Source organism: Tenrec ecaudatus, chromosome 7 (assembly GCF_050624435.1).
Source record: "Tenrec ecaudatus isolate mTenEca1 chromosome 7, mTenEca1.hap1, whole genome shotgun sequence".
Taxonomy (NCBI): Eukaryota; Metazoa; Chordata; class Mammalia; order Afrosoricida; family Tenrecidae; genus Tenrec; species Tenrec ecaudatus.
In genome coordinates, this window is record NC_134536.1 from 26,150,936 (window position 1) to 26,175,896 (window position 24,961).

At 43.2% G+C, this 24,961-nt stretch overlaps 1 protein-coding gene across 2 annotated transcripts in view; it reads right to left on the minus strand.

The window, feature by feature from the left end:
• Positions 1–24,961, minus strand: part of ADGRG6 (adhesion G protein-coupled receptor G6) — a 143,821-nt gene that overhangs the window by 21,876 nt on the left and 96,984 nt on the right. For both annotated transcript variants that reach the window (XM_075554457.1, XM_075554458.1), the window contains exons 10-20: positions 24,606–24,717; positions 23,003–23,061; positions 22,200–22,398; positions 21,030–21,201; positions 18,556–18,696; positions 15,550–15,669; positions 13,691–13,736; positions 12,211–12,314; positions 6,707–6,834; positions 3,621–3,889; positions 2,184–2,271 (exon numbers count right to left, since the gene is read on the minus strand). In XM_075554457.1, the coding sequence (XP_075410572.1) occupies positions 2,184–2,271; positions 3,621–3,889; positions 6,707–6,834; positions 12,211–12,314; positions 13,691–13,736; positions 15,550–15,669; positions 18,556–18,696; positions 21,030–21,201; positions 22,200–22,398; positions 23,003–23,061; positions 24,606–24,717 (1,438 nt within the window). The remainder of the gene's footprint in view (positions 1–2,183; positions 2,272–3,620; positions 3,890–6,706; positions 6,835–12,210; positions 12,315–13,690; positions 13,737–15,549; positions 15,670–18,555; positions 18,697–21,029; positions 21,202–22,199; positions 22,399–23,002; positions 23,062–24,605; positions 24,718–24,961) is intronic.

Here is a 24,961-nt window from a genome sequence, read left to right on the forward strand (position 1 = left end):
CTTTCCTCACTTCCGTTCTCCTCTCCTTCCCTTTTCCTTCTTTCCCTCGACAGCCTTGTCCTGGCAAGAAAGGCCAGGAGAGACGCAGATTATGGGACCTGACATTTTCAGCCACAACATCGCGGTCACTGGTTGCCAGATTTTGTGTTTCCTATCATGTGAGAAATGAAAATTCCTACTTATTTTCATGGCACCACGCTTGTAGGTTCCATGACTGGAGACGGCCTCCTTCCTCTGGACAGGTGGTCTCATAGAGACAAGCCTTAATCTGTTGTTGTCTTGCTAGGTGCCCTCTGGCTGGTCCTGGTGCGTGGTGAGCCCACATGCAACAAAGCGAAACCCTGCTTTCTCCTGCCCGTCCTCCAGTCATTATGTTTGAGGCTGTGGTGGTGGAGACACACTGGTTTTATCATGCAAGGGTTGTATTAGAGAACTGTGCTATTCTTACCCTGAAACTTCTCACAAGGAGCCAAAAAGGAGGTTGGACATTTGAATGATAAAGAGATCAGGTACTGGATAAAAGTAATTTCAAAAGCATACCCTGTATAAAGGGTACTATGACCAAAATTGACACATACTATCATTTGATCATTACCCTACGCTAATTACTCCTATAAAATTGGAAGGATATGTCTAGCAATTGAATGGTTCTTTACATTTCCACTGTACTTGGAATGTGAAATTCAAATATAAATTGGGTAATACCATCCATGCTAGAACTTGACGCCCACAAAAGAAAAGGCTGCATCTGAAAGATCTTTGGAACCTAGAGCCTAACACGTTGCCTGTCAGATCATACATGTTCAGTAACTGAGCGCTGTCAATGACACACTGATTTAATGCATAGCTCTAGCTCACTGCCATCAAGTCAATGTCGAGTCACAGTGACTCTCCAGGACAGGGAAGAACTGCCTCTGTGCATTTCAGAGACCCTAACTCTTTATAGGAGTAAAAAGCCCTGTCTCTCTCACTTGTAGAGGCTGGTTGCTTTGAACGGCTGACCTGGAAGATAGCAACCCAACACCTAACCACCATTCTACAAGGGCATAGCCTGATTCACACTCGAGAACAGGTGAGAGGAAGGGTTGGGGGAGGAGGGAAGACCAAAAATATGGTTGGTTTAACAGGAAAAAACAAAACAAAATTACTGGTAAGTTAAAATAACAACAACAAAACCCCCTCCAGATTCCTTACCCCTCAGATCTAAATACTGGTCTGTGTGTCTAAAAAGGAAGGAAGACTACAACTGAGGTGGACATGAAGCCCTTAGAGACGTACAAGTTCATTTCAAACATATGAAAATGATACTAGTGAAATAAAATTCACTGTTCTAGAACATATTCATTAACTGCTATTTTAAAACATCTTATGAAACATGGTCTCCAAGTGGACGCTGCGTGGCCCTGGCATGAACTTTCCGTTACGCCTGGGTGTCCTCCGGCACCCTCACAAGGTGCCTTTGCTTCTCCTGAGGTCTTGTGGTGTCTTTTGCACGACACTTGGAAATAACAACAACAACAAAACTGTGAGGACAGAAAAAGGACGACGAGCAGGGCCTGGGACGCAGATTGGCTACGAAAGCCTTCCCTGGGCATGAGATGTGCGTGAAGATGGAGCACCGCAGAGAGAATGTCAGGATCACGCTGTATATGCATTCAAGTCATTAGTTCAATCCACAGAACCTTCTTGAGTACCTGCCACGCACTAGAGAAACGGAGAGCGACTAGCTGCCAGGAGTGAATATCATGCTTTTGTCTCAACTGTAGCACAGCCGATGGGAACTTTCCATGTTATCCAGGAACTCGCTGGTCGCTACACTCTGCATTTCACTGTTCATCTCGGGAACTACTAATTAACTCCGCTGAAGCCATGTGTGGGTTTGGACGGGGACAATACTCAGGGATGCCTTAAGCAGGGCAGACTACTAAAGCCCAGACTACTTCGAATCTGCCCAGATGGCCCCGAGCAACGTTACAATGGAGAAGCAGCTCGCTCGTCCATTTCAGGGCATTCATGCCAACCAGACTCTGGTGGTGCACAGACCTTAGCAAAGTCCAGGACATTAACTTCAACTCTTTCAAATGAGAGCTTCCCTGCTGCCTGGGAAACAACGACTAAAGGTTAGGGACCTCAGGACACATGCTGGGCACAGATGCCTGTCCTTAAAGGCCTTCCGTACTTACAATTCATCACCTTCGTAACTTTCCTTTCGGTAGACGTCACTGTGGTCTTTGCTCAGCAGGACCACGGACACCACTAAGGCAGGCAAACCTGTGAGGAAGAGACCCGGAAGTTAACAACCCTGCTGGAGCTCCAGGGGCAGCTTTCTAAGGGAGGTGGGGAAGGGGCAATGAAGGAAGACACCCCACATCACAGAATTCCATGTTTCTTAGAAGCGGCAAGTTGTTTAACAACAGAAAACCCTTCCTGGCTGGGGCACATCCAACTTTAATGTGCAGCAAGTTAAAGCAACCTCCCCACCCCCAAAAAACCAACCAAACAAACAAACCCAGAACATCCCCCTCCCCAAATAAAGTTTTCAAACAATTGATATTCAGTCATTCTGTTTCTTCACAGGTACGCTGTAGAGAATCCAAATTTGTTCTAAGTTGAATCCATCCCTAGAGAATGTCGCTTCATTCCACGGGCCCTTTCAGATTGCCAGAGGCCAGGCAGCCTGGGCCAGCAAAATAGGCCGCTGCTCTGCCTCTTTCTATGTAAAGAACAGCCTTCAGATAATTGGACAGAGGGGGGGATGAAGTATAGAAACTCTTATAGCCTTATCTTTTCTCTCAAGATCATCTATAAACCCTTTCCACAGCTAATTTGGCACAGTAATGCAATGGAACTGCGTTCTTTGAGCGAAAAGCAAACCAACAAAGGAAAACCCTTTTGTGGTGGCCTAAGGCCGAGCCAAGGGCCTTGGACAGGTCTGCTTGTCAGTTACTTGCACTGCTGAATGGCCAAGTGAAGGGGGAAAAATTATATATGAGAAAGCTCCAGAATTCCTGATCCAAGATGAACTGAGATAGATATAAAAGATAGGGCCCGGCAAGGAGATTCCAGACAGACTAAAGGCAGCGACACATGGCTGGCTGGAAAGCCAAAACCCCCAACCTCACTGCCATCAAGTTGATTGGGACCCGAGGGTAGCTGAGGTTGGCAATGTCTCCAGGAGCAGAACGCCCATCTTTCTCCCCGTGCCTGGCTGAGGGCTCACGCTAGGCAGACCAAGGCAAGAATTCTGCCAGCAGTCTTGCTGCACCCTTTCTCTGGTTTCCAAGACATAGCCAGTGTCTAGGGGTGAGAGTGAGCGGGTCTTTGTGTTCTGAAGCAGAATGTGCCAGCTGCTTCTTCCGACGTGGGTGGGCTGGCTCTGGGCAGTAAGTTTGTGGTGACTCCGGAACAGAGCCTTTTTCTTGACTCTTGAAGGAGCGCGCTGAGTGGTTTAGAATGAAGCAACACAACAACAACAACACAGTGCTGAGGGGTCTCCTTCCTTCAGATATGGTTTTCTAATCCCCAACAATGTTTCTCCTAGTTATTGTTTAAACTTAAGGATTTCCCTACAAATGTCTGGTAATTTTCGTAACAAGGGAAAACAAAAATTTCAGGCTTACCCCAGCCAACAATGCAAAATTTTAGTATGTATCGGCGAATGTACGTGTTAAAAACTTTCACCAGAGCGATGTACATGTGAATGGCTTCCAGCCCCATCCAGGTAAAGGTGGCCAGGAGGAAAAAATGCAACAGGGCTGCCACCGCCGTGCAAAGTCCGTCCACGTGGAAGGAGGTGATCCAGCCGTCCAAGAGGAAGATGAGATTCAGGAAGAGCAGCGCTGTGCTCAGGTTCATCAGGATTTTGGAGGGGTAATCCCTTCGCAATTTTCTTCAAAGAAGCGGGGGGAGGAGGAAAGACATATAAGTACTAATAATGTAAACCCACCAGACATGCCCTCAGCGTGAGCTGAGGCGGCTTCCGCACTGTCGTGATGGTGGAAGCTATGCATTAGGTATTTCAAAATGCCAGCAGGTCCCCCACGGTGGATAGGATGCTGCGTAGCTTCTGAGCACGACAGACTACGTTTTACTGACTATTCCAAAGATGAGACAAGGAAAGCCTCATGGATCACAACACCGTTCAACACAGTTGCTTTGGGCAGTTCATCAGGAGGGCTCAGTCGCTAGAGCTGGAAAGCATGTTTGGAAAAGTGGAGGGTCCGTGCAGGCCAGGGCGACCTTCAATGAGATGGACTGACATAGATTGAGAGAGAGGAGCTGGCTGGCTACTTTGGGGATGGCATGGGACCCAGTAGGTGTCATCTTGTTTATATAAAGCTGTCCGCAGCTAACAACAATATTGGAAAAAATCCTCACAGCAGGGACCAGGAAACCACATCCTGTACAAAGCTTTCTGGGGGAGAATAGCATCATCTCTAAGCCTGATGCCACTGGGAGAAAGGCCAAGAGAGCTATGAGTACTAGGGAAGTTACAAAGACCTTTTTTTTAATTGGAACTTTTCTTTCTTTATTAAAAAAAATCATTTTATTGGGGGCTCGTACAATTCCTATCACTATCCATCCATCCATTCATTGTGTCAAGCGCATATGTACATTTGTTGCCACCGTCATTCTCAAAACATTTGCCTTCCACTTGAGCCCTTAATATCAGTTGCTCTTTTTCTCCCTCCCTCCCCACTCCCCCTACCCGTCTCTCTCCACTCCCCCCTACCTTCATAATTCATAGAGTGTTATTATTTTGTCATATGTTACACTGTCTGATGTCTCCCCCTGCCCCCTTCTCTGCTGTCCATCCCCCAGTGAGGAGGCTATACGTAGATTCTTATAATCAGTTCCCCCTTTCTATCCACCCTCCAGGCATCGCCACTCTTATCACTGGTCCTGGAGGAGTCATCTGTCCTGGATTCCCTGTGTTTTCTGTTGCTATCTGTACCAATGTACATCCTCTGGTTTAGCCAGATTTGTAAGGTAGAATTGGGATGATGATAGTGGGGGGAGGAAATATTTAAGAACTAGAGGAAAGTTTTGTGTTTCTTCATTGCTACCCTGCACCCTGACTGGCTCACCTCCTCCCCACAACCCTTCAGTAAAGGGGTGTCCGGTTGGCTGCGAACGGGCTTTGAGTGTCCACTCTGCACTCACCCATTACCGATGGGCTTTGAGTCTCCACTCTGCACTCACACATTTACAATGATATGATTTTTTTGTTCCTTGATGCTTGATACCTGGTCCCTTCGACAGCTCTTGGTCACACAGGCTGGTATGTTTATTCCATGTGGGCTTTGTTGCTTCTGAACTAGATGGCCACTTGTTTATCTTTGAGTCTCCAAGACCCCAGATGCTATATCTTTTGATAGCCGGGAACCATCAGCTTTCTTCACCACATTTGCTTATGCACACATTTGTCTTCATTGATCATGTCAGGAAGATGGGCACGCACTGATATGATTTTTAGTTCTTTGATGTTTGATAACTGGTCCCTTCTACACCTCGTGGTCAGACAGGCTGTTGTGCTTCTTCCATGTGGACTTTTATTCTGAGCTACATGGCCACTTGTTTACCTTCAAGCCTTTAAGACCCCAGACTCTATATCTTTTGATAGCCGGGCACCATCAGCTTTCTTCACCACATTTGCTTATGCACACATTTTTCTTCAGCAATCGTGTTGGGAAGGTGTGCATCCTGGAATCCCAATTTAATAGAACAATGTGTTCTTGCATTGAGTAAGTGCTTGAGTGGAGGTCCAATGTCCATCTGCTGCCTGAACACTAAACCTATAAATATATGCACATAGATCTGTTTCCCAATACTCTTATATAAATACATTTACATATGTGCATTCCAGTCTTTAGACCCCTGTAAATACCCTTTGTCACCTAGTTCTTTCCTCTATTTCCCTTTACTTCCCTCTTGTTCCACTATCATGCTCAGCCTTCATTTGGGTTTCAGTAATTTCTCTCGGTTACCGTACCCTTGATGAATCCTACCAGGTCTCTCACACCCTCCTTGCCACTGATTTTGGATCACTAGTTGCTCCCCTGTCCCTGGGTTGGGACACCTCCTTACCCCCTCCCCCCCTTCTCCCGTGTCCCCCCGCAACCATTGGTCCCTTTGTTTTCTCCTCCAGACTATTCATCCAGTCCATCTACAAAGACTTTTTTAAAGATTAATTTTATTTCAAAACTACTTCTAAAGGTTTGTAATATTGCCAATTGATTCTAACCGAAGGACTTTTTAAATTAAAAACATGTAATACCCTATCATTACAAAAGTGACATTTTTTTACTCAAGCATTTTTCTAAAACACTTGGAAGTTAAGGATCCCTCATCTCATTGCCTATTTGAAAACCAACCCCAGAATGTTGTGAGGTTTGTGAAGCAACCATTTTCATCTTTCTCAATGTAAAAATAGCATTTATATGACTGTTAGTTAACCTAAATGCTAACATTAACTTCTCACATTTTAAAATGTACTCTACAAAGAGAAATACTGTACTTACACATTAGGATTCTACTGCTAAAAACTTCACATATCTTGATAAAACCCATGAGAAATTTGAACACTGAAAGTGAATCTCCCTAACCAGTCTGTGGAGTATATAAAAGCAATTAACAGGGGAGGTCATTTTCCTATATATATTTTGGAAAATTAGGGCTGGATTTTAACAGATAACCAAACACTTACTCAAAAGCAACATATGTTAGGAGAGTCGCTGCTGAAAAAATAGCAGATATTCCACATCCAACGTAGCTTATGAAGGTGAGAATTTTAGTGTTTTGTGCATCTATCTGTGAGGCAGTTCCTTGAAGGTCCTATGGAACAGAAGTGGCTGTCAGGCTTGTTCATTTAATGAGAATACTGTTTACTTTTACTAGAAAGTTGGTTACCACTAGAGTAGGTTCAATGTCTGAGATTAATAGCAACAGCATCAATCAATATTGAAATTTATACTTACTGTATTCCTCTGGGTCACCACAGGAAAAAGTCGCATTATGGAGAATTGCGATAACATGGGAAAACCATTCCCTTGTTTTCAAAGCTCTTTCCACACCAGTATAACTGGAAGAAGCACATTGCCTAATATGCCAACAGAAGTTATGGAGGAAGTAGTTGCCTTGAATAATGAATTATCAGGCCTATCCCTAAGACTTTCAGGACCGGGAGAAAGAGCTCAAAGGGAGGCTTCCATGGGCCATCTATCCAAGCTCTGATTCCTTGCTCTTAGGGAGGGACTCAACTAGAAGACAGCCAAAGGATGGCACCGGCCCTGAGGTTGTCCAGCAACGAGGCTCTAACCCATGGCCCTGTCAAAGCTGGGTAGGTATGGGGTAGAGCAGTCTTTATTTCTTTATGTACAAACGAGAATCTATGAAAAGTTTTTAGGTCACAGACTTTTGAACACAATAGACCTGCAAGATGCAGTTTAAAGTGCTAGGATTTGAAGATGGGGAAAAAAGGCAAACACTGCATTATTAATAAGAAGCATTAATGCCTATCATTGTGCTGAGACAGGGGATGTAGCAAAGCTTGGGGACATTAGTAAGTGAGACTTCCCCCTTATTGCTCTCCACTACACTGTCTCCAAGTATAACCGGGGCTTTGCAGAAGGGTCAAGTGTGCCTGGGGCATGTTTTCTAACAAGCCCATCTTGGAGATCGATGAGACTCCAGCAGCCTGGCTGTGGTTCGCACCGAGAGAGAGACAGCAGAATCCCCCTGTCCCCCGGTTCTGTGGGGATGGAGGAGCCCGTGGCCTTTTCCGCTCAACCACATCAGTGTTGGAACATGGCCCCTCCTTCCTGGAGAGAACATAGCTTCTAAAAGAAGCATCAGGTTTAAACTTTCAGATCGTTAAGAAAACAATTATTACATTGTATAATGTTTTCCAATTCTGTGTTTTAATGTCCTTTCATTTACACAGAAATGTCAGTGATAATCTGCTACCCACAAAATGGGCTAGAGCACAGGGGTTTGTCTTTGTGAAGGAATGGGGCTCCGTTCCAGGCTGGGCTGCAACCTAAAGGAACAACAACAGTCCCCGGTGACATCAAGATAATGTGCACAGTGATTAGAGTCCGTGGATTCAGAGGAAACTCTCCGTGGCCTCTTTTCCCAGGAGGGCCGGAGGTTCCCATGCACATTGAATGGGCTTTGAGTCAATGCTATCTGATTCAGAGATAGGTGACCTGCAATATTTTGGTTGTTCCAAGATTTCAATAGGCCAGAGACATAGAATTACAATCTCAAAGGACCACGAAATGACTCGTCACTTCCTTTTGAGAGCCCTCGGAAGCCTCTCTAGCTAAGGATGTTGACTTGCAAGCCACGATTAAAGTCAGGTTCAAAAGATAAGGGACATAAATCAAATCTGACATAGTTACAAACCATTCTCATATTTTTTGCTTCCTACTTTCAAAGAAGGAAGAGTGCGAACATACTTTTTTCTCTGAAACGAACCACAGGAAGAAGAGCTTAAAATATGGAAATCAGCTGGACCATAGAGAGCAAGGGACATTAATTTTTGCCGACCTCTGCCTATTAAGCAATCTAATACTGGGGATGGGTGTGTACTTATTAACATCTCCTATGGTAAATTCACGTTTCAAGAGGTGCGGTAATAATCTGGGAATTGCTTATGCAAATGAATAAAGAGTCTGTACATCCAGAAGGACTTAAAACATCTTGGGGGTCTGGAGTAGCTAAGCGGGCGTGGGCCCAGGGTCAGAAAGGATACAGTCTGGAAGTTTTCCTTCCAGAGTTCTAATTCTCCCAAACAGCCAGCCCGGAAAGTGGAAGATTATCACTAAGAAAGCATCTCTCCGCACACACAGAAAATTGTTTAGTCAGATGGCAACAGAGAAGAGGGAAAAAATGGCAAGCTTCCTAACAAAATCTAAATGACATATAAAGAAAAATGGCCAAAGTGATGGGAAGGCAAACTTTGGTTGCATATAAACCCTCTCTCCAAGGAGATGGCTATTGGGGTATTATTAGACGTAATACCCATGCAGTCACACACACACACACACACACACACACACACACACACACACACCCTTAAATAAACTAAACAGAAGCTCCTAGACCTCAGTGACTCAACAAGCAAATCTGTCATCTGAAATAATACCTGCAAGAATTTTGGGCAAGAAAGGGAATATAAATGAAAACAGAGTCATTTTAATTATTTGGGGAAATCATGCTGTCATTTAATTGTTCACTTTCATAATCCGGTTGTAAAGAACACATATTTCTGTCCTGAGAAAGTTAACAAGTTCGTTCTGATGATTTGCCGCCTTTTCTAATGACTTGTCCTTCTCAGGACTTGCATGCTGTACTGCCAGGAAAAGTACAAGTTGCCAAGTTGCCATATGACAATGGATATTAACCTAGGCCAAGCAGGTCCCTGAGCCAAATACTACACCCCACAGTTCCGTACTGTTTCCTCCCAGTCCCCACAGGAGGAAGTATAGAGGATTAAAGGGAGGGAATAAAAGCGAACTGGTGTCTGGGAGAGTCATTGAAAATGCATTATTGCCTCAGTACACAGGACACCCAGCTGCTATTACAAACAAACATGGTTTGGTCCCTTTATGGAAAAACACAGAAACAGCAGGTATGTTACCTGTCCTACCCCACCCCCACCCCCACGCCAGGATGCACTGAGCATCATGAGAGGGTCCAAAAACAAGAGTGAGACAGATACAACGACAGGGCATGTATATGGAATCAATGCAACATTTTTTCCCTCTATAGGTATCCAAGGATGAATGCAAACAGTTTACTTCATTTGGGTGGGTCTTGAAATTTTCATAAGCTAGACAATCATGTTGATGTGATCTAAGTGTTATATAAATATTTTGAGGGTTAAAACTGACAGGCTGACCGGTGAGGTAAAAACGGTCACAGGAAAGAAATCAAGGAAGGAAGGGAAGGAGCCGTTGAACGTAGCCACGTCCCATGAGAGGCTCTACATGACTCACCTCTCATAGAACTGAAGGTCCCACTCTGACCTTAATACACCCCTCTGCCTCAACATATGGAAAGTCCTATTAAAGGGTGAGTCTTAAGACACAACTGCAGCTTCTAGCACAGTGCCTGGTATAAAGGCACCTTCAAAAATAACTCTAATGACAAAAGCAAGTTTTTGAGCAATGTCTTTAGTTTTCTTTCTTGGTAGTAAAACCCAGCATTCCAGCATTTTCCTCAGCTTTCCCTCTCTGTGTGTCTCCCTCCCTCCCTGTCTGCCTCAACCTCGTCTCCTCTTCCTCTACTTTTTCCATCCCCCTCTCCCTGTCTTTTTTTCTATTTCTGCCTTTACTCAAATGGAAGAAAAGAGAAAGTCAAGGAGCTGAATTAAAAAATTTCTAAGGGGATCTCAAGAAGACACAGCCAAATATTGTAACAAAATGTGCAAGGGACTGTAATTAGAAAATCCAAAGGGAAAAATCACGCTCAGCATATCTGAAACGGAAATAATTCAGGGGAAAATTCAAGCTTCAAGTTGAAATTCTGAAAGATTCTACAGGAAAAGGAAGGTCAAACTCCACTGAATGCATTAGGCAGAAACAAGGCTCTGGGAATTGATGGAATAACCATTGAAATGTTTCAAAAAGCTGAAGAAGCACTGGAAAAACTCACTCATCTATGCCATGAAATTTGGAGGCAGGTATTTGGCCAACTGACTGTAAGAGATCCATGTTTGTGCCCATTCCAAAGAAAGGTGACCCAACAGAATGCTCACACTGTAGAACGGTATCACTGATATGGCACCCAAGTAAAATTTTGCTTAAGATCATCCAACAACGGTTGCAGGAATTGACAGGGAACTGCCAGTTCAGGCTGGATTCAGAAGAGGATGTGGAATAACGGACGTCTCTGCTGATGTCAGATGCATCTTGTCTGAAGGCAGAGAATACGAGAAAGATGTTTACTTGTGTTTCCTTGACTGTACAAAGGCATTTGACTGTGCGAACCATAGTAAACTGTGGATAACCTTGAGAAGAATGGGAATTCCAGCACATGTCAGTGTGCTCATTCAGAACATGTACAGGGATCAAGAGGCTGTCGTGTGAACAGAACAAGAGAACGCTGCGTGGTTTAAACTCAGGAAAGGTGTGTACCAGGTTGTATCCTGTGGCCGCACTTGCTCATTCTGTGTGCTGAGCAGAGCGCCGGAGAAGCTGGAGTATATGAACACGAGCGTGGTACAGAGCTGGAGGAAGGCTTATTGACAACTTGCCACATGCACATGGCCCCACCCTGCTGGCCGAAAGGGAGGTGGAACTGAAGCATTCGGTGATGAAGATCGAGGAGTGCAGCCGGAAGTGTGGATCATAACTCCCTGTAAGGAAGACCCAAAGCCTCACAACTGGACTAATCGTTAAGATCATGAGAAGTGGAGAAAAAGTTGAAGTTGTCAAGGATTTTGCTTCGATCCATAATTAATACTCATGGAAGCAGCAGTCAAAAGATCAAAAAACACAGTGCGTTAGGTGAATCTGCTGCACAAGACCCCCTTAGATATTTAAGAGCTAGGATGTTACTGTGAGGACTAAGGGGCCCCTGATACAGGCCACCATATCCCCCAATGCATCAAATGCATGTGAATAAAGGAAAACTGTAGACGAATTGAGGGACTTCAATTGTGATGCTAGAGGAGAATGGTGACAGCACCACGGACTACTAAAAGGACAAATGAATCCACATTGGAAGAAGTAAGGCCAGAGTGCTCCTTAGAGACAGGGATGGCAAGACTTCCTCTTACATCCTTTGGACATATTGTCCAGAGAGACCAGTCCCTGGAGAAGGACATCATGTTTGGTAAAGTGGAAGGGCAGCAAAAAACTAGGAAGGCTTTCAACAAAATGGAAGGACACAGTGGCTGCATCATTGGGCTCAGGCATGGGAACAATTGTGAGGCTGTCACAGTACAGTGCAGCGTCTCGTTCTGTTGTGGACAAGTTCACAATGGGTTGGAGCTGAGTCAATGTTCATCAATGGACCTGCTGGGCAGGGAGGGAGGGGGAATGCTAGGGTAATTTTCTATCATTGGTTTTGATATTCAATTCAAGGTGCAGGTGAAAATTCTCAAGAGATATCTCCCTAGCACCTAATCTGAAAAGGCAGACTCCCAGCACAGAGCACAAACTCCTGAAACTGCAATTAAAGAGTTTAGAAATTCTTCCTCACCATCAGGACTCCGAAGTGTGTGAGGTGGTGACACAGGCAAATGGTCTCGTTCCCATCTGCACCTTTATGTGCCACACATCCCGAGGTGTTCCACTCTCCAAACCCTGTCGCAAAGAGAGAGCCACAAACGGGTGAGAACACCAGCCAGCCAGTCCCTTCTCCCCTTAGTCTCTTCTCCCTCAGGTTCTTCTGCCTCACCAAAATGATCTTTAAAACCAAGTATTACTGTGAACGCTACAAAATGCATAGAATGACTGAGGCCCAGGGAATCGTGCTAGGTTAGTAATGTTGGCGCTGGATGGGCAACTGGCGATTGATTACCTGGATGGGCAACTGGCGTTTAAAAGTGTTTTGCAAGCATTTTATCTACATTTAATTATTAATGCATTTCAAAATTGAACTTCCCAAATAAACACACTCATTTTTGAAATAGGTTGCCTATGAACTGGATTCTCTGGAGAGCCACTCGTGTTCCCAGTCTACACTTTGGTGGAAGACAGCAAAGCAAAGATGCCAGCATCATCCTCGGAGCATGCTACTCTGTACCCAGCAAACGTGCCTGGGGAAAACCCACTTGGAAATGCCATCACCAAAGCTCATCGGGTTTTAATAGTACAATATGGAACGTGGAGAGCTCAGATTGTCAAGTATTGGCTCCCTTTACTTGGGGAATATTTTGAAGCTGTGAGGTGACACTATTTTAAGCTGCGTATCTGAGTAAGTCAGGATCTATTCAGAAGTGTACAGCCAAAACCCAGAGCAATCATGAGAACAAAACTGTCTAAAGAAATCATTTAAAATATGGCTTTAGGCCATTTGGGAACTAGATTTTACCAGGAAAAGAGGCTGTCCTGGAGCCAATATGGACACGCCTGTCACACCACTGAGAAACTCGGAGGGAAGGTGGGTGCCTTTATTACTTATCATTCCCCTCCGAGATTCCCACACCGTAACACAGAGGGGGTCAAATTTGCCTTCTTCTATTGATTCTCCAGTGTCATGCTGGTGGCAGTTCATTTCTTTCCCATACAAAGTGGCTTCAGGAGTATGTGACAAAAGGGAAGGAAAAGGCAATGGAATTTTTTCATACTATTTCTATTTATTTTCCTTTATATCCATTTTCTTATATATTTCTTTTCCTTTAGTGTACTTTTTCTCTCCCGTCCCACTCCTTGCCCCAAGGAATTTCAGGTCTGGTCTGGAAGCTAGATTTCAAATCGGATCCTTACTGCTAATCATCAACTAACTCCCTCAGAGATCTTAGGAGACTGGGATCAAGTATATTTTCTTGGAATGCAAAACAGTTACAAAAGTTAGTACTGAGTTTCTAAGATGCTTAAGTGTTGCAATTCCGGTGTCCTAGCATGGAGATTGTGACTCACTCTGGTTTAGGGTGGGGGCATATAAGAAGCAAGGTGTCTAGTAATGGTTAAAATGAAATCATTCCCCATATTAAGACAAACAATGTTTCAAAACTTACCATTTTTGTTCATATCCCAGAAGGCACAGATGGGGTGATGCACTGCCTACAACAACACAAGAATCAACATGGGACACTGTGTACAAAATCATTTTAAAACCTTATGCTGTGAACCTGGGAGAAGAGTAAAAATGCCACGTTTTCCGCATAGCAACAGCCACACCCAGACCACACGACAGTGGTAGGGGCTAGGAAAGCTAGGCCGGTGAATTCTATCTGGGAGCCCGTGTAGAAATCAACTGTGAAATCACGAGGGATCATGCGATCCATTCATGTGCAAGTCAGTGGTGTGAAGGAAGGCTGGGAAATCTACTGCCAGATGACTGCCATCACGCTCTATGCAGCGCGGGGCTACTGGGAAGTAGGAGGGACTGCCAGGAGTCGGAGTCGCGGCAAGGAGTCGAAGGCTGATTCTACTCTCGTTCTGAGCTTCACCGTGAAGTTACAGGGTGACTTCGCTGCATCTTCAGAACTTTCCTGCACAGATGAAGATGCCGCGATGAAGGAGGCAAAGGGCAGAAGGAGGGGGTCTCTGAGGGACAGTCACAGGGAAGAGCTGTTCTTACATAACTTACCTTCCAGGTCTTAGCCCTTATCAGCAAGACTGTCCTCAGCCTGTTCACTCCCTGCCTGCCGTCGGTCTAACAAATGGCAGAATCATGACCAGGACCCTCCAGCCTCCAGAGATGGCAGGGGTGGGGCGGGGTGGAGGGCCATCTGGAATAATGTGAATCCCCAACTAATTTGATCACATAATCAGGTGACAGCATGGGAAATGAAGCAACAAGAAAAGCAACATGGGCAGAGATTTTTAAACAATAGCTAACGGCTCAAAAAACTAACTCATCCCACCTGCCCGCTTCTCCTTTGCTTCCCTAGTTGTGGTGATCTTGACTTTAAAGAGACTCAGAAACCACCTGGATTTTGCATGGCAGTGCTGGGCAGCTAGCGTGTTCGAAGAAGCATAGGGCTGCCCTTGTCTTCACGCCCATGCTTCTTCCACCTATCTCGCCCTTTAACAAGAAAGATCCATCACTGTCACATGCGCTCCTTTTCACGGTGACCCTGTGTGCGTCAGAGTGGACCTGCGCTCTGTAGTATCTTCAGGAGCTCATTCTGGGAGGAGGTAATTTGCCAGGCCTATCTTCCAAGGCACCTCTGGGTAGACCTGAACCTCCAAACATTTGGGGAGCAGTCAACCACATTAACATTCACCTCACTTGGACCTCCCCATCTAGTCTTCTCAAAACCGAAACCCCAAAACTCACTACCAGCGAGCCAACTCTGACTCAAAGGACAGGATAGAACTGCCCCTATGGGTGGCCAAGACTGTAACACTTTATAGTTACTGGAGTAGAAAGCCTCTCTTTTTTTGTCCACAAAGAGTCTGGTGGTTTCGAACTACTGACCCTGTAGTTAGCAGCCCAACCCCTAAAACCACTATGCCAAAAGGGCTTCTATCTAGTCTTAAAGCAAAAGGAAACAAACAAAGCAACCTTACTCATAGCAATTCCAACTCATAATGAGCCCAAGGGCCAGGGTAGAACTGCCCTTGGGGGTTTCTGAGACTAACTTTATGGGCCAATAGAAAGGCTCATCCATCTCTTGAGGAGCTACTGAAAGTTTTCGAACTGGCTGGTGGTGGTCTCAAACTGCTGACCTGTGGTTAGCAGCCCAACGCTGCCAGGGTTCTTTTCCAGGTGTGATTTATGACGTTAGGACACTATTTACTAGCTATTTCTCCCCTTTCTGGAAATTTGTCCTGAAAGAAAAGCACATCAGCTTGTGGGGACGAAGGGTGGGATGAGAACTCAAGATTCTCTGTTGCTGTCTGCCTCTTTTCAATTGCTGTGGCTTACCTGAGTTCTTGTATGTTTGATGATGATTTGAACAGGATCCCTCAGATTCTGGATAGTAATGTTTCCAATACTGCACGCCATCACATAACTCACTAAGTGGTCTCTTTGGGTCCCCACACCCTTCAACAGAAAGAGAAAATTCACATCTATTTGTCAGAAGTACACACTCTTATTTTATTTTGGTGCTCCAAAATAAGCAAACTGTCAGCGGATTTTGTACTTCAGATCTTCAATTACAGAACATCCTGTTTATAAGATCAAATTGCTGACTTTCCTGACGGCGCTTTGCTATTTCCCTTCTTACAGTAAATACATCGAGGGGACATTGTGCGTCCCTATCGCAAGGCAATGTTCATAAAACCTCATGCTGGATTGCTGTGACTGATGTCATCCAGTTAATGTCCGAGACAATGCGCACCCATATAATGTAAACTCATAAAATGCTGTGAAACAATCAGATCTTGTTCCTAAGCAATGAAGTAGATGAGGTGGTTTCCCTTTGCAGAAGTATGAAGGAAACATGGTGTGAAAACCACCAAGCTATTCATCTTTCCATTCATGCCAATCGCCTGACGTGTAACTAACGTCCACTTAAGTGTACTGTACTGCATCCAAGTCCTGACCTGCACGTTTGCCTTCTTGCTCGGCTTGTGTCCTTATCAAGCAGTTACAGAGTCTACCATGGAGACACGGCTGTCAGGAAATCAAACTGGGAGTCTGAGCTGCAAGGTGAATTAGACCAATAGGGGACCTGTCTGGAGAGTTCATCTCTACTTCCTCCCCTGCTTCTTTTCAAGTCTCACGACTTCCTGTAACATAACTTATAAATCAGCTTTTTAAAAATGGATGATTCTTTTAAAGAGACCCATGTTTTGTTTACCCTGTCATCTGTGGATAGGCATTTAGGTTGTTTCCACTGTTGGCCCACTATGAATCGCTCTCTCATGAACACTGCACAAGGGACATACGCTCGTGAACTGTTATTTAGCCACAGGGAGAAATAGAGTCCTGATACAGGATACAACATGGATCGACTGTGGAAACACTATACTAAGTTCAATAAGTCAGTCACAGATGGATGAGCATCATATGGTCCCACAAACATAAGAGATCTTGAACAGGCAAGTCTACAGAGACCTCCTGTTCTAGTGGTGACTGAGTGAGCAGGATGAAGAGGGAAATGGGCCATCACAGAGGAGGGACAAGGAGTTTCTGTTAAGGGTAATGAGAAATATTGGAAATAGATGATATGGGTGGTGACAAAAGAAGAATAAGACTGGAGTAAATGAATTGGACACATAAAAAAGGTTGAAATGGTAAGTGGTTTGCTACACATGTATTTCCTAATCAAATAATTGAAAATCAAAACACACAACCGTTTCAACTACTACGTGGGTAGTATCACAGAGCTCTTAAAACTGTTTACTCTTTCTTGCTTTAACTTTGCCCTGCTCTAATATTAAACATATGCTTCCTGACCCAACACCATCATTGATAGATGCCAACAGAGCAGGCGCCCATGACATGGTTAAGTCAAGGCTCAAAACTGAACAACTGCAGCTTCTAAGACAACCTCTAAGCATTGTCTCGGACCCTTCCAGGTGTCCTCTGAGTCAGTCTCCCCACCTCCTTCCTTTGTCATGTTCACATTTTGTGACACCACTGCATTTTCGGTAATTTCTTAAAGATACTGTTGTTTTAAGTTCAAAAGAAAACAAAGGAACCATTTTAACAGTGGCATGTGTTCATAACCACAACATTCTTCAGGTAGAAATGTTTACGCATCAAATCCATTCAACACTTGCATATTGCTTATTCCCCTAAAACACAATTGCTACTAAATTGAAACAATTTGCAACTGATTACTGTAAATCACTCCATTTCCTTGACCTATCACTTACATTTCCCTATTCCTCTATATTTATCAGGTAGGGGGGATCTATCAGGAACCCATCAGCTGCTCTTATTATTGTTGTTAGGTGTTATTGAGTCAGTTCTGATACATAGTAACCCTATGCCCAACAGAACAAACAACACTGCCCAGTCCCGCGCCATCCCCACAATTGGTACCATGTTTGAGCGCATTGTTGCACCCCCCGTGTCAATATCCATCTCTTCAAGGGTCTTCCTCTTGTTGCTGCCCTTCTACTTCTTGCAGGCATGAGCCCCCTCCCAGGGACTGGTCCCCCCTGACAACATGTCCAGAGTTCATGAGGGAAGTCTCGCCATCCTTACTTCTAAGGAGCCTTCCGACTGTCCTTTCTTCCAAGACAGATTTGTGTGTTCTACAGGTCCTAAGAGCTGCTATGCTCTCTGACATAGAGCACCCCGTTTGATGTGTCTCAGCAGCTTCAATTTACAAGGTGCAATTGATTTTTTAAAAGGGGGCTCAGTAAAACAGCTCCAGAACGACTGGGTTCAAAGGCAAGCAGAGGTCACCCTTGTTTGCTGGCAGTGGGCTTTCTAGTATCTCGAAACGCTGCCAATAAAAATGATAACATGTGCTCAGCACAATGCCCCCCTACTCTGAGGATGTGAGAAGGCAGAAGGTCATTTGAAATACTAATGGGAAAACTGATTAAAGCCAAGAATGCTGCTCATTATATAAACAGAGCTTCCTGCCAATTAGGGGGGGAAAAAACCTTTTCCTTTGGTCTACAATTTCTGTAACTCTAAAGGCCTAAATGAGCAAGAGAGCATAAAATAGTTAGGAAAAAGAACAATAAATAATCATCCTTTCACTAATCCAATTTATAGTTGTTTCATATATATCTTGTCCTGATATTTGATTTACCAGAGTGAAATGGGAATAAACACATCTGTTAATAAGTTTATTATTATCTAAAACCCCATATTCAAACAATCATATTAATTTTGGGCTTTCAAAAGAACAATGATGTTTTGAAACCCCTTCATATATTTCCCAAGAATCTTCCCTTTCACTGCTACCTTCGAGCGGGAGTTTTTATTTGCAATTCAAAAGAGAGTGATTTCCTGAACACTTACCTGGAAAAGTCCTGTTTTATTAAAGAAAGTAAACTGTGCTCTTTTAACTGCTGCAGACTCTTCTTTACTTAAATTTTCCAGTATGTTCGCGGGCAAAATTACGGAAGCCAACGGGTTCTCCTGTCCACCCTCAAACTCCATCTGCGACACACACACAAATACACTTGTCAGGTAATCACAGCTTGCCATGACAAGCTTATGGAGCACACCCGAGTGGAGGGGAGGCGAGCGGTGGGCTTTGCGGTAGCTAGGACTGCTTGCTTCTCTCTACTCCTGAAGCAGTTGCTCTGCACTCGGGCCAATCCTCTAGAGGCAGAAAGAACTATAGATCTGATTCCAGTTTCACACATTTGGAAATAAGAGCATGCCCTGATTTTTAACTAAGAAAAACACAAATAATTATGAATAGAGGTTCCTTGGATTGGATGCTGGCCCAATGGACCGCGGGCATGGCCATCACCCATCTCTCAGCGGCGGGAACGCATGTTGTCATGTTGCCGGGCAGGTTTCAGCGGTGTTTACAGGCAATGATCATCGCCATCGACAAGTCAGCCAGTGGAACTCTATGGAGCACGATGGGCTGACCAGCAGCATACCCCGGAGGTGGTGAAGGATGGCACAGGCCTGGCAGAGTTTCGTTTCTTTGTGTGCGGAGCTCCATGAGTGGGGGACACTACAGTGACTGAAATCAAACGACCAAACGCACCACTATTGGCCAGTTCTGACTCACTACGACCTTACAGAGCAAGGGAGAACTGCCCCCTTTGGGGTTTGAGGTTGCAAATCTTGACGGGAGCAGAAAACCTCACAGAGCAGCTGGTTTCCAGCTGACAACAAGTAGTTACCGACAAGCTGGTAACTCTTTCGAGAATGAGTCGATTTATTCTTCATCAGGTTTTTAGGTTTTCTCAATACACTGGCTGAAAGGCATTAACTACTCCCGCGCAAAATAAACAAGGAGCTTAGTTTGCTGAGTGTGGAGAATGAGCAGCTGAGCGAGGATGAGCCACCTGAAGTCCTATGAACACCTGAAGTCCTATGAACACCTGAAGTCCTATGAACACCTGAAGTCCTATGAACACCTGAAGTCCTATGAACACCTGAAGTCCCCAAAGGCAGAGCTCAAGTCAGAGCAGTTTCCTGTGAACACGCTGGAGTGGACCTGCGAACCTCTACTGCAAAGGTGCAAGGAAGGTCTTCCTTGTCTCTGAATTCCAGAGTTTCATATTTTCATTCAGCTGCCCAGCTAAAGAAACATTAGGCTAGAAATGTACAATCTTCCAAGCCAAGGAGGATGGGCCAGCCATTTCACTTGTGCTGGTGTCTGGCACACAGTAGGAAACTATCTTCTGAAGTTCCACCGTAACAGTTCAAAGAGGGTCTCCCTCAACTTATAGCTGGCCTCCCCGTCCCACAGTTCTCCATCACTGGTTCTCAACTTGCAATCCTCAGAACAACAGCAACTCCTTAAGAGTGCAACTTTTAGGGACCCAGCCAAGGCTGACTGAACCAGAAACTCTGGGAGTGGGGACATAGCAAACAGCAAGTCCACGAGGTGATTCTAAATCTTGGTTGGAAACAATCTCTATCCTGCCCCCTAGTCAGGGGATCTTGATGCTTTCATAGTACTTTGGGCCTACTTAGGTAATCTTTTTTCTTCACAAAAAATGATAGCAATAGCCCAAAATAGGAAAAAAAAAAAAAAAAGAAAGAAGGAAGATCCGTCCAAAGTAACCAATTGGCAACATTGTAATAAGTGGTGAAGAAATGAAAGTTGGCCGTGTTTTCATTCTACTTAGATAATAAGTCAACACTAATGAAACAAGAGTCAAGAAATCGAAGGACGTATTGGACCAATCTGCTGCAAATACCTCAGTGACATCTAAAATGCAGAGATCCTGCACCTTGCTAACGAAAGGGCTACCGGACAAAGATGTGCTCCTTTCATATGCCTCACCCATATGCGAGAGTCAGACCATGAAAACGGAGGCCACAGAATAATTGATATAGTCACATCATGGAATTCTTGAAGAATATTAAATATGCCATGAGCTTCTGGAAGGACAGAAAATAAATGTCAGAGTAAATGCTTCTAGAATGCTCCTTAGGAATGAGAACGGGAGACTCTTGCTTACTATGACCTTGCTTTCAGGAGGGAGCCGTCCCTGGGAAAGGTCAGCATTCTTGGTAAAATGAGGGTCAGAACCAAAAGAGGCTCTAGAAACAATGGCCAACACAATGGGCTCAGACCCTAACATGGTCTGTGCCGAGAGTACAAGAGTGGATAATATTTGGTTCAGTATAACTAACTCGGAGCCAACCCGAAAGAGCCTAAACACACCAACTGCTGTCACTGATCTCAGCCAGCATTCCTATCTGTAACCCCCTGGACCAAGACCTCACTGAGAAAGCAAGCAGTGGGGGAACAGCCAAATTTTCTTGATCTACTTATTTAACTAAAGAAAGCTCAGTACCTGGAAATACGATTCATTGTTGCTTGGAAGACCAATGCTAAAATTTGAAATTGCATTTGTTCCCGGGGATAGGGATGAAACTCCGAGAGCTAAATTCTGTGTTGTTATATTCACATGTGTTGAATTATTTAGCTCTATCTTGAAGGCCAATTCATCAATTGTTTTCAAGGCGCTAAGAAAATGACAAAGAAAACCACCACTGTTAAGAAATTGAACAATGTAGGCACTGCACACACACGCTTTGTTGCAGGGCAAAATACAAAAATAATAGTAATAATAAAAACTAAGTGTTTTCATCTCTACACGAATGCCTGAGAAATTACCTCAAACTCAAACAATATCCGTGAAAATAAAGAGTCAGAGTGACAAATTTACCCTCAAGAGAAATATCTGCTTTTAGGAACATCAACAATGAAATCATCTCGGAGCAGTAGTATGCTTTTCACTTCAGTCTTTCTTTAGTTGACAAAACTAAAGTACATATGGTGAGGACGTGTATCTGACTGACAAGATATTAAGATATTCATAACTATAATTATGTACATAGAATCTTTGGTGAGAATATTTTAATATACAATTTTCATCGGGAAAATTTGGTTGAAAGGAAATAGAAAAAGCACAAAGTACTTAGGGATTAAGTATAACAATATTTAGTAAAACCACTGGCTACAAATTAATATACATATATGTGCACTTTGCACCTGGCCATAGGACTTTTCATTTCAAAAGTACGGCAATTGCATAACTCTCTCAATTCTGTGCCTTAGCTGATAATGACCGTGGACTTAGATTGACCAACTGATGGCAAAGGCTTTTCAATTGAATGCCGTGTGAGCAAAAAGAATGATCAAAAACGAATCCTTCTGGGTTTTTTTTTAATCTCTCAATTGAGTCTGAGGTTTATCAAAATTTCAGAATTTTTGAAAAGGAAACTGATGATGCATTTCTGGGATTATGTACATGTCTTGTCTGGTGACAATGCTAAAAATTATGCTAAAATATGTTTTAAAACCCTCTAATGATGCTCTCTTTGACAATGACTTGGGGAAGTACCTAGCTATTTTATTTATGAGATTTGACTACAAACAAATTCAACTATATGAGGAAGTATATAAGAATACAATTCTCTAATAAATCTTAATCTCAAGAGAAAAAAATAGTTATACTTACTCAGAAGAAGACTGAAGTAAGTCACTGTCTGAACTGGTTAAGATATTAGAAAATATAGTCATTAAATCTGAGCCAAGTTCTAAACCAATGTTTTCTTTCTCGTTCACAATTTTTTTCACATATTCCACAATTCTATTAATATTGCTTGAGGTTAAATTCTGCATTTCACTAGTTGCATTTTTAATTGTATCGATCTCACCTGAAAACAAAAGAGAAGCGGCGTTACAAAGCTTTCCCTGTGTTTTGAACATTTCCAGGAATATGCCACAGAACGCAACACTTCATTTCACAGTTGAGTCAGGAAAGGTGGTTTCCTGTGGACTCCCTTACCACGGTCTTCACATGGAACACTATCCCTTGAAAGTGGCAGAGAGAGGCGAAATTCTACCAAATGCGACCCATATTGCACGTTTGCCTAGTCCTGGTAAACCAGTTGGAAGAGCCAATATTAATAATATATGGGTTTGAGGGAAAAGCTATTTGCATGCCTGAATAAGGATACATTCGCTATTAAAAAACAATGCAAAACTGTGAAACATGGGTACACATACATTTACATATTATGCATAGATTTTCTTTAGAATTTCCTATTTTAGAAAATCTTACTTCAGAATAGGTAGAATAGGAAAAATATAACGAGGACACAGTCTTCAACCTTACATCTGTGAAAGCCTCCATTTGCCTAACTTTTCCTATTAAATCATGTCCCTTAGGAGGATGACATGCAGGGAGAGGATGGAAATCAAGAAGCATTGAGTCATTTCATTGAGTCTTTGAGATCTGAAGGAAAAATCCTCACTTACAGTCGGAGACATCAGGAGGCCCCCAGTAGGCGATAGATATGTTGATAGGATTTTGGTGACTATGAAATAAGAAAGGATATTTCATATATTTGACACAAATCATATTATAACTGTGCTAAAGTAGTCGATCAGTTTTAGAATTTACTTATCTGGGAAAATTGCATTAGACAATAAAATTGTAATGTATTGAAATAAAAGTCCTATTAAACATTCCTAATGAAAAAAATCAGCTATATACATCATGGAACCAAAATATTAGCATCCTAAATACTGCATGCTAACCTAGGAGTGAGATCACCTTATCAAGTTTCAATAAAGACTTACCTAGTGACATGAGTCAAGTACTGCTTTATGAATTTTCCAGGTATAATCTGATTTGCAATCACTATATCATATTTAGGATGCTAATATTTTAGTTCTATGTCAATCTATATTTTACAGATGAGAAAATAGGCTCAGAAACATCAAAGTCTTAACCCCTACATTGAATCTTTGAAGAAATACTTTCTTTGTAGATATTAGGGGTTAAGTTAATGAAATCATACTAGTGTTGAGTGAGTCCTAATCTTAACCCCATTCCGAGTGGCATTTTATACAATAGAAAGCTATGAATGAAAACGGAGGCCATATGAAGGTCCTTTTACAAGTCAAGGAATGTTAAAAAATAACTGGACTGTGATCATGAGGTGTCGATGGGATCAGGTACCAGAACAAAACAAAATCATATCAGTGAAAATGAGGTGGGAGGGGGGATTGGGCATTGCAGAGTGGAGACCCAATGCCCATCTGTAGACAACTGGACAGCCCCTTACAGAAGGGTCACAAGGAAGAGACGAGCCAGTCAGGGTGCAGTATAGCACTGATGAAACAACTTTCCTCTAGTTCTTTAATGCTTCCTCCCCGCACTATCATGACCCCACTTCTACCTTAAAATCCAGCTAGACCAGAGGATGTATACTGGTACATATCAGAGCTAGAAACACAGGGAATACAGGACAGATAAACTCCTCAGGACCAATAATGAAAGTAGCAATACCAGGAGAGTAAGGGGGAGGTGGGGGGAAAAGTGGGGAACCGATCACAACGATCTACATATAACCTCCTCCCTGGGGGATGGACAACAGAAAAGTGTCAGTGTAAAATATGAAAACAATATAATTTATAAATGATCAAGGGTTCATGAAGGAAAGAGGATGGGGGAGGAAGGGGGAAAATGAGGAGCTGATACCAAGGGCTCAAGTAGAAAGAAAATGTTTTGAAAATGATGTTAGCAACAAATGTACAAATGTGCGTGACACAATATATGTGTGTATGGATTGTGATGAGAGCTGTTTGAAGCCCCAATAAAATGAATTTTTTAAAATCCCCGACTACCAGAAACTCAGAGTAACAAAGGACAAAGTCCCGGGAAGGAACCAACATGGCCGAGAATGAGGTAGTGTGGGCTTTTGGTTCCTGGAACAGTAATAAAAAATAAAAATCATTTTGTGTTCTTTGATGCCACCTACTCTGTGGTATGGCAGGCCCAGGAAACTAAGACAACATACAATCCTGAGAGGTTAAATAATGGGGTTTTGTTGGCAGGAGTAAATACAATTATTACCATGTCCGGTACGCATAAGAATTCTGATTGTTAGGACAGAATATACGAATGTCGTTGGGGGGTGTGGTGGGCCAAATGTAGTTTTTAGGTTCTTCATCTTCAAGGCAATGACCTATGTTCACATAAAAAAGAACACAACGAATTAATCTATTTTTTAAAGTTAGTGGTAGAAATAAAAGACCAAAATGGCAATGCTACTGATTAGCTATTTTTCATGGAATAGGAAAAAAGTTTTAGATGCTCAGAATTTATAAAAATTAGAAATGAGGAAAAACAGACATACAATATATTTCAGATATGAAAATTATCCATTACAAAACCATTTTTAAAAACCTGTATGCAGATGCAAGCCTGAA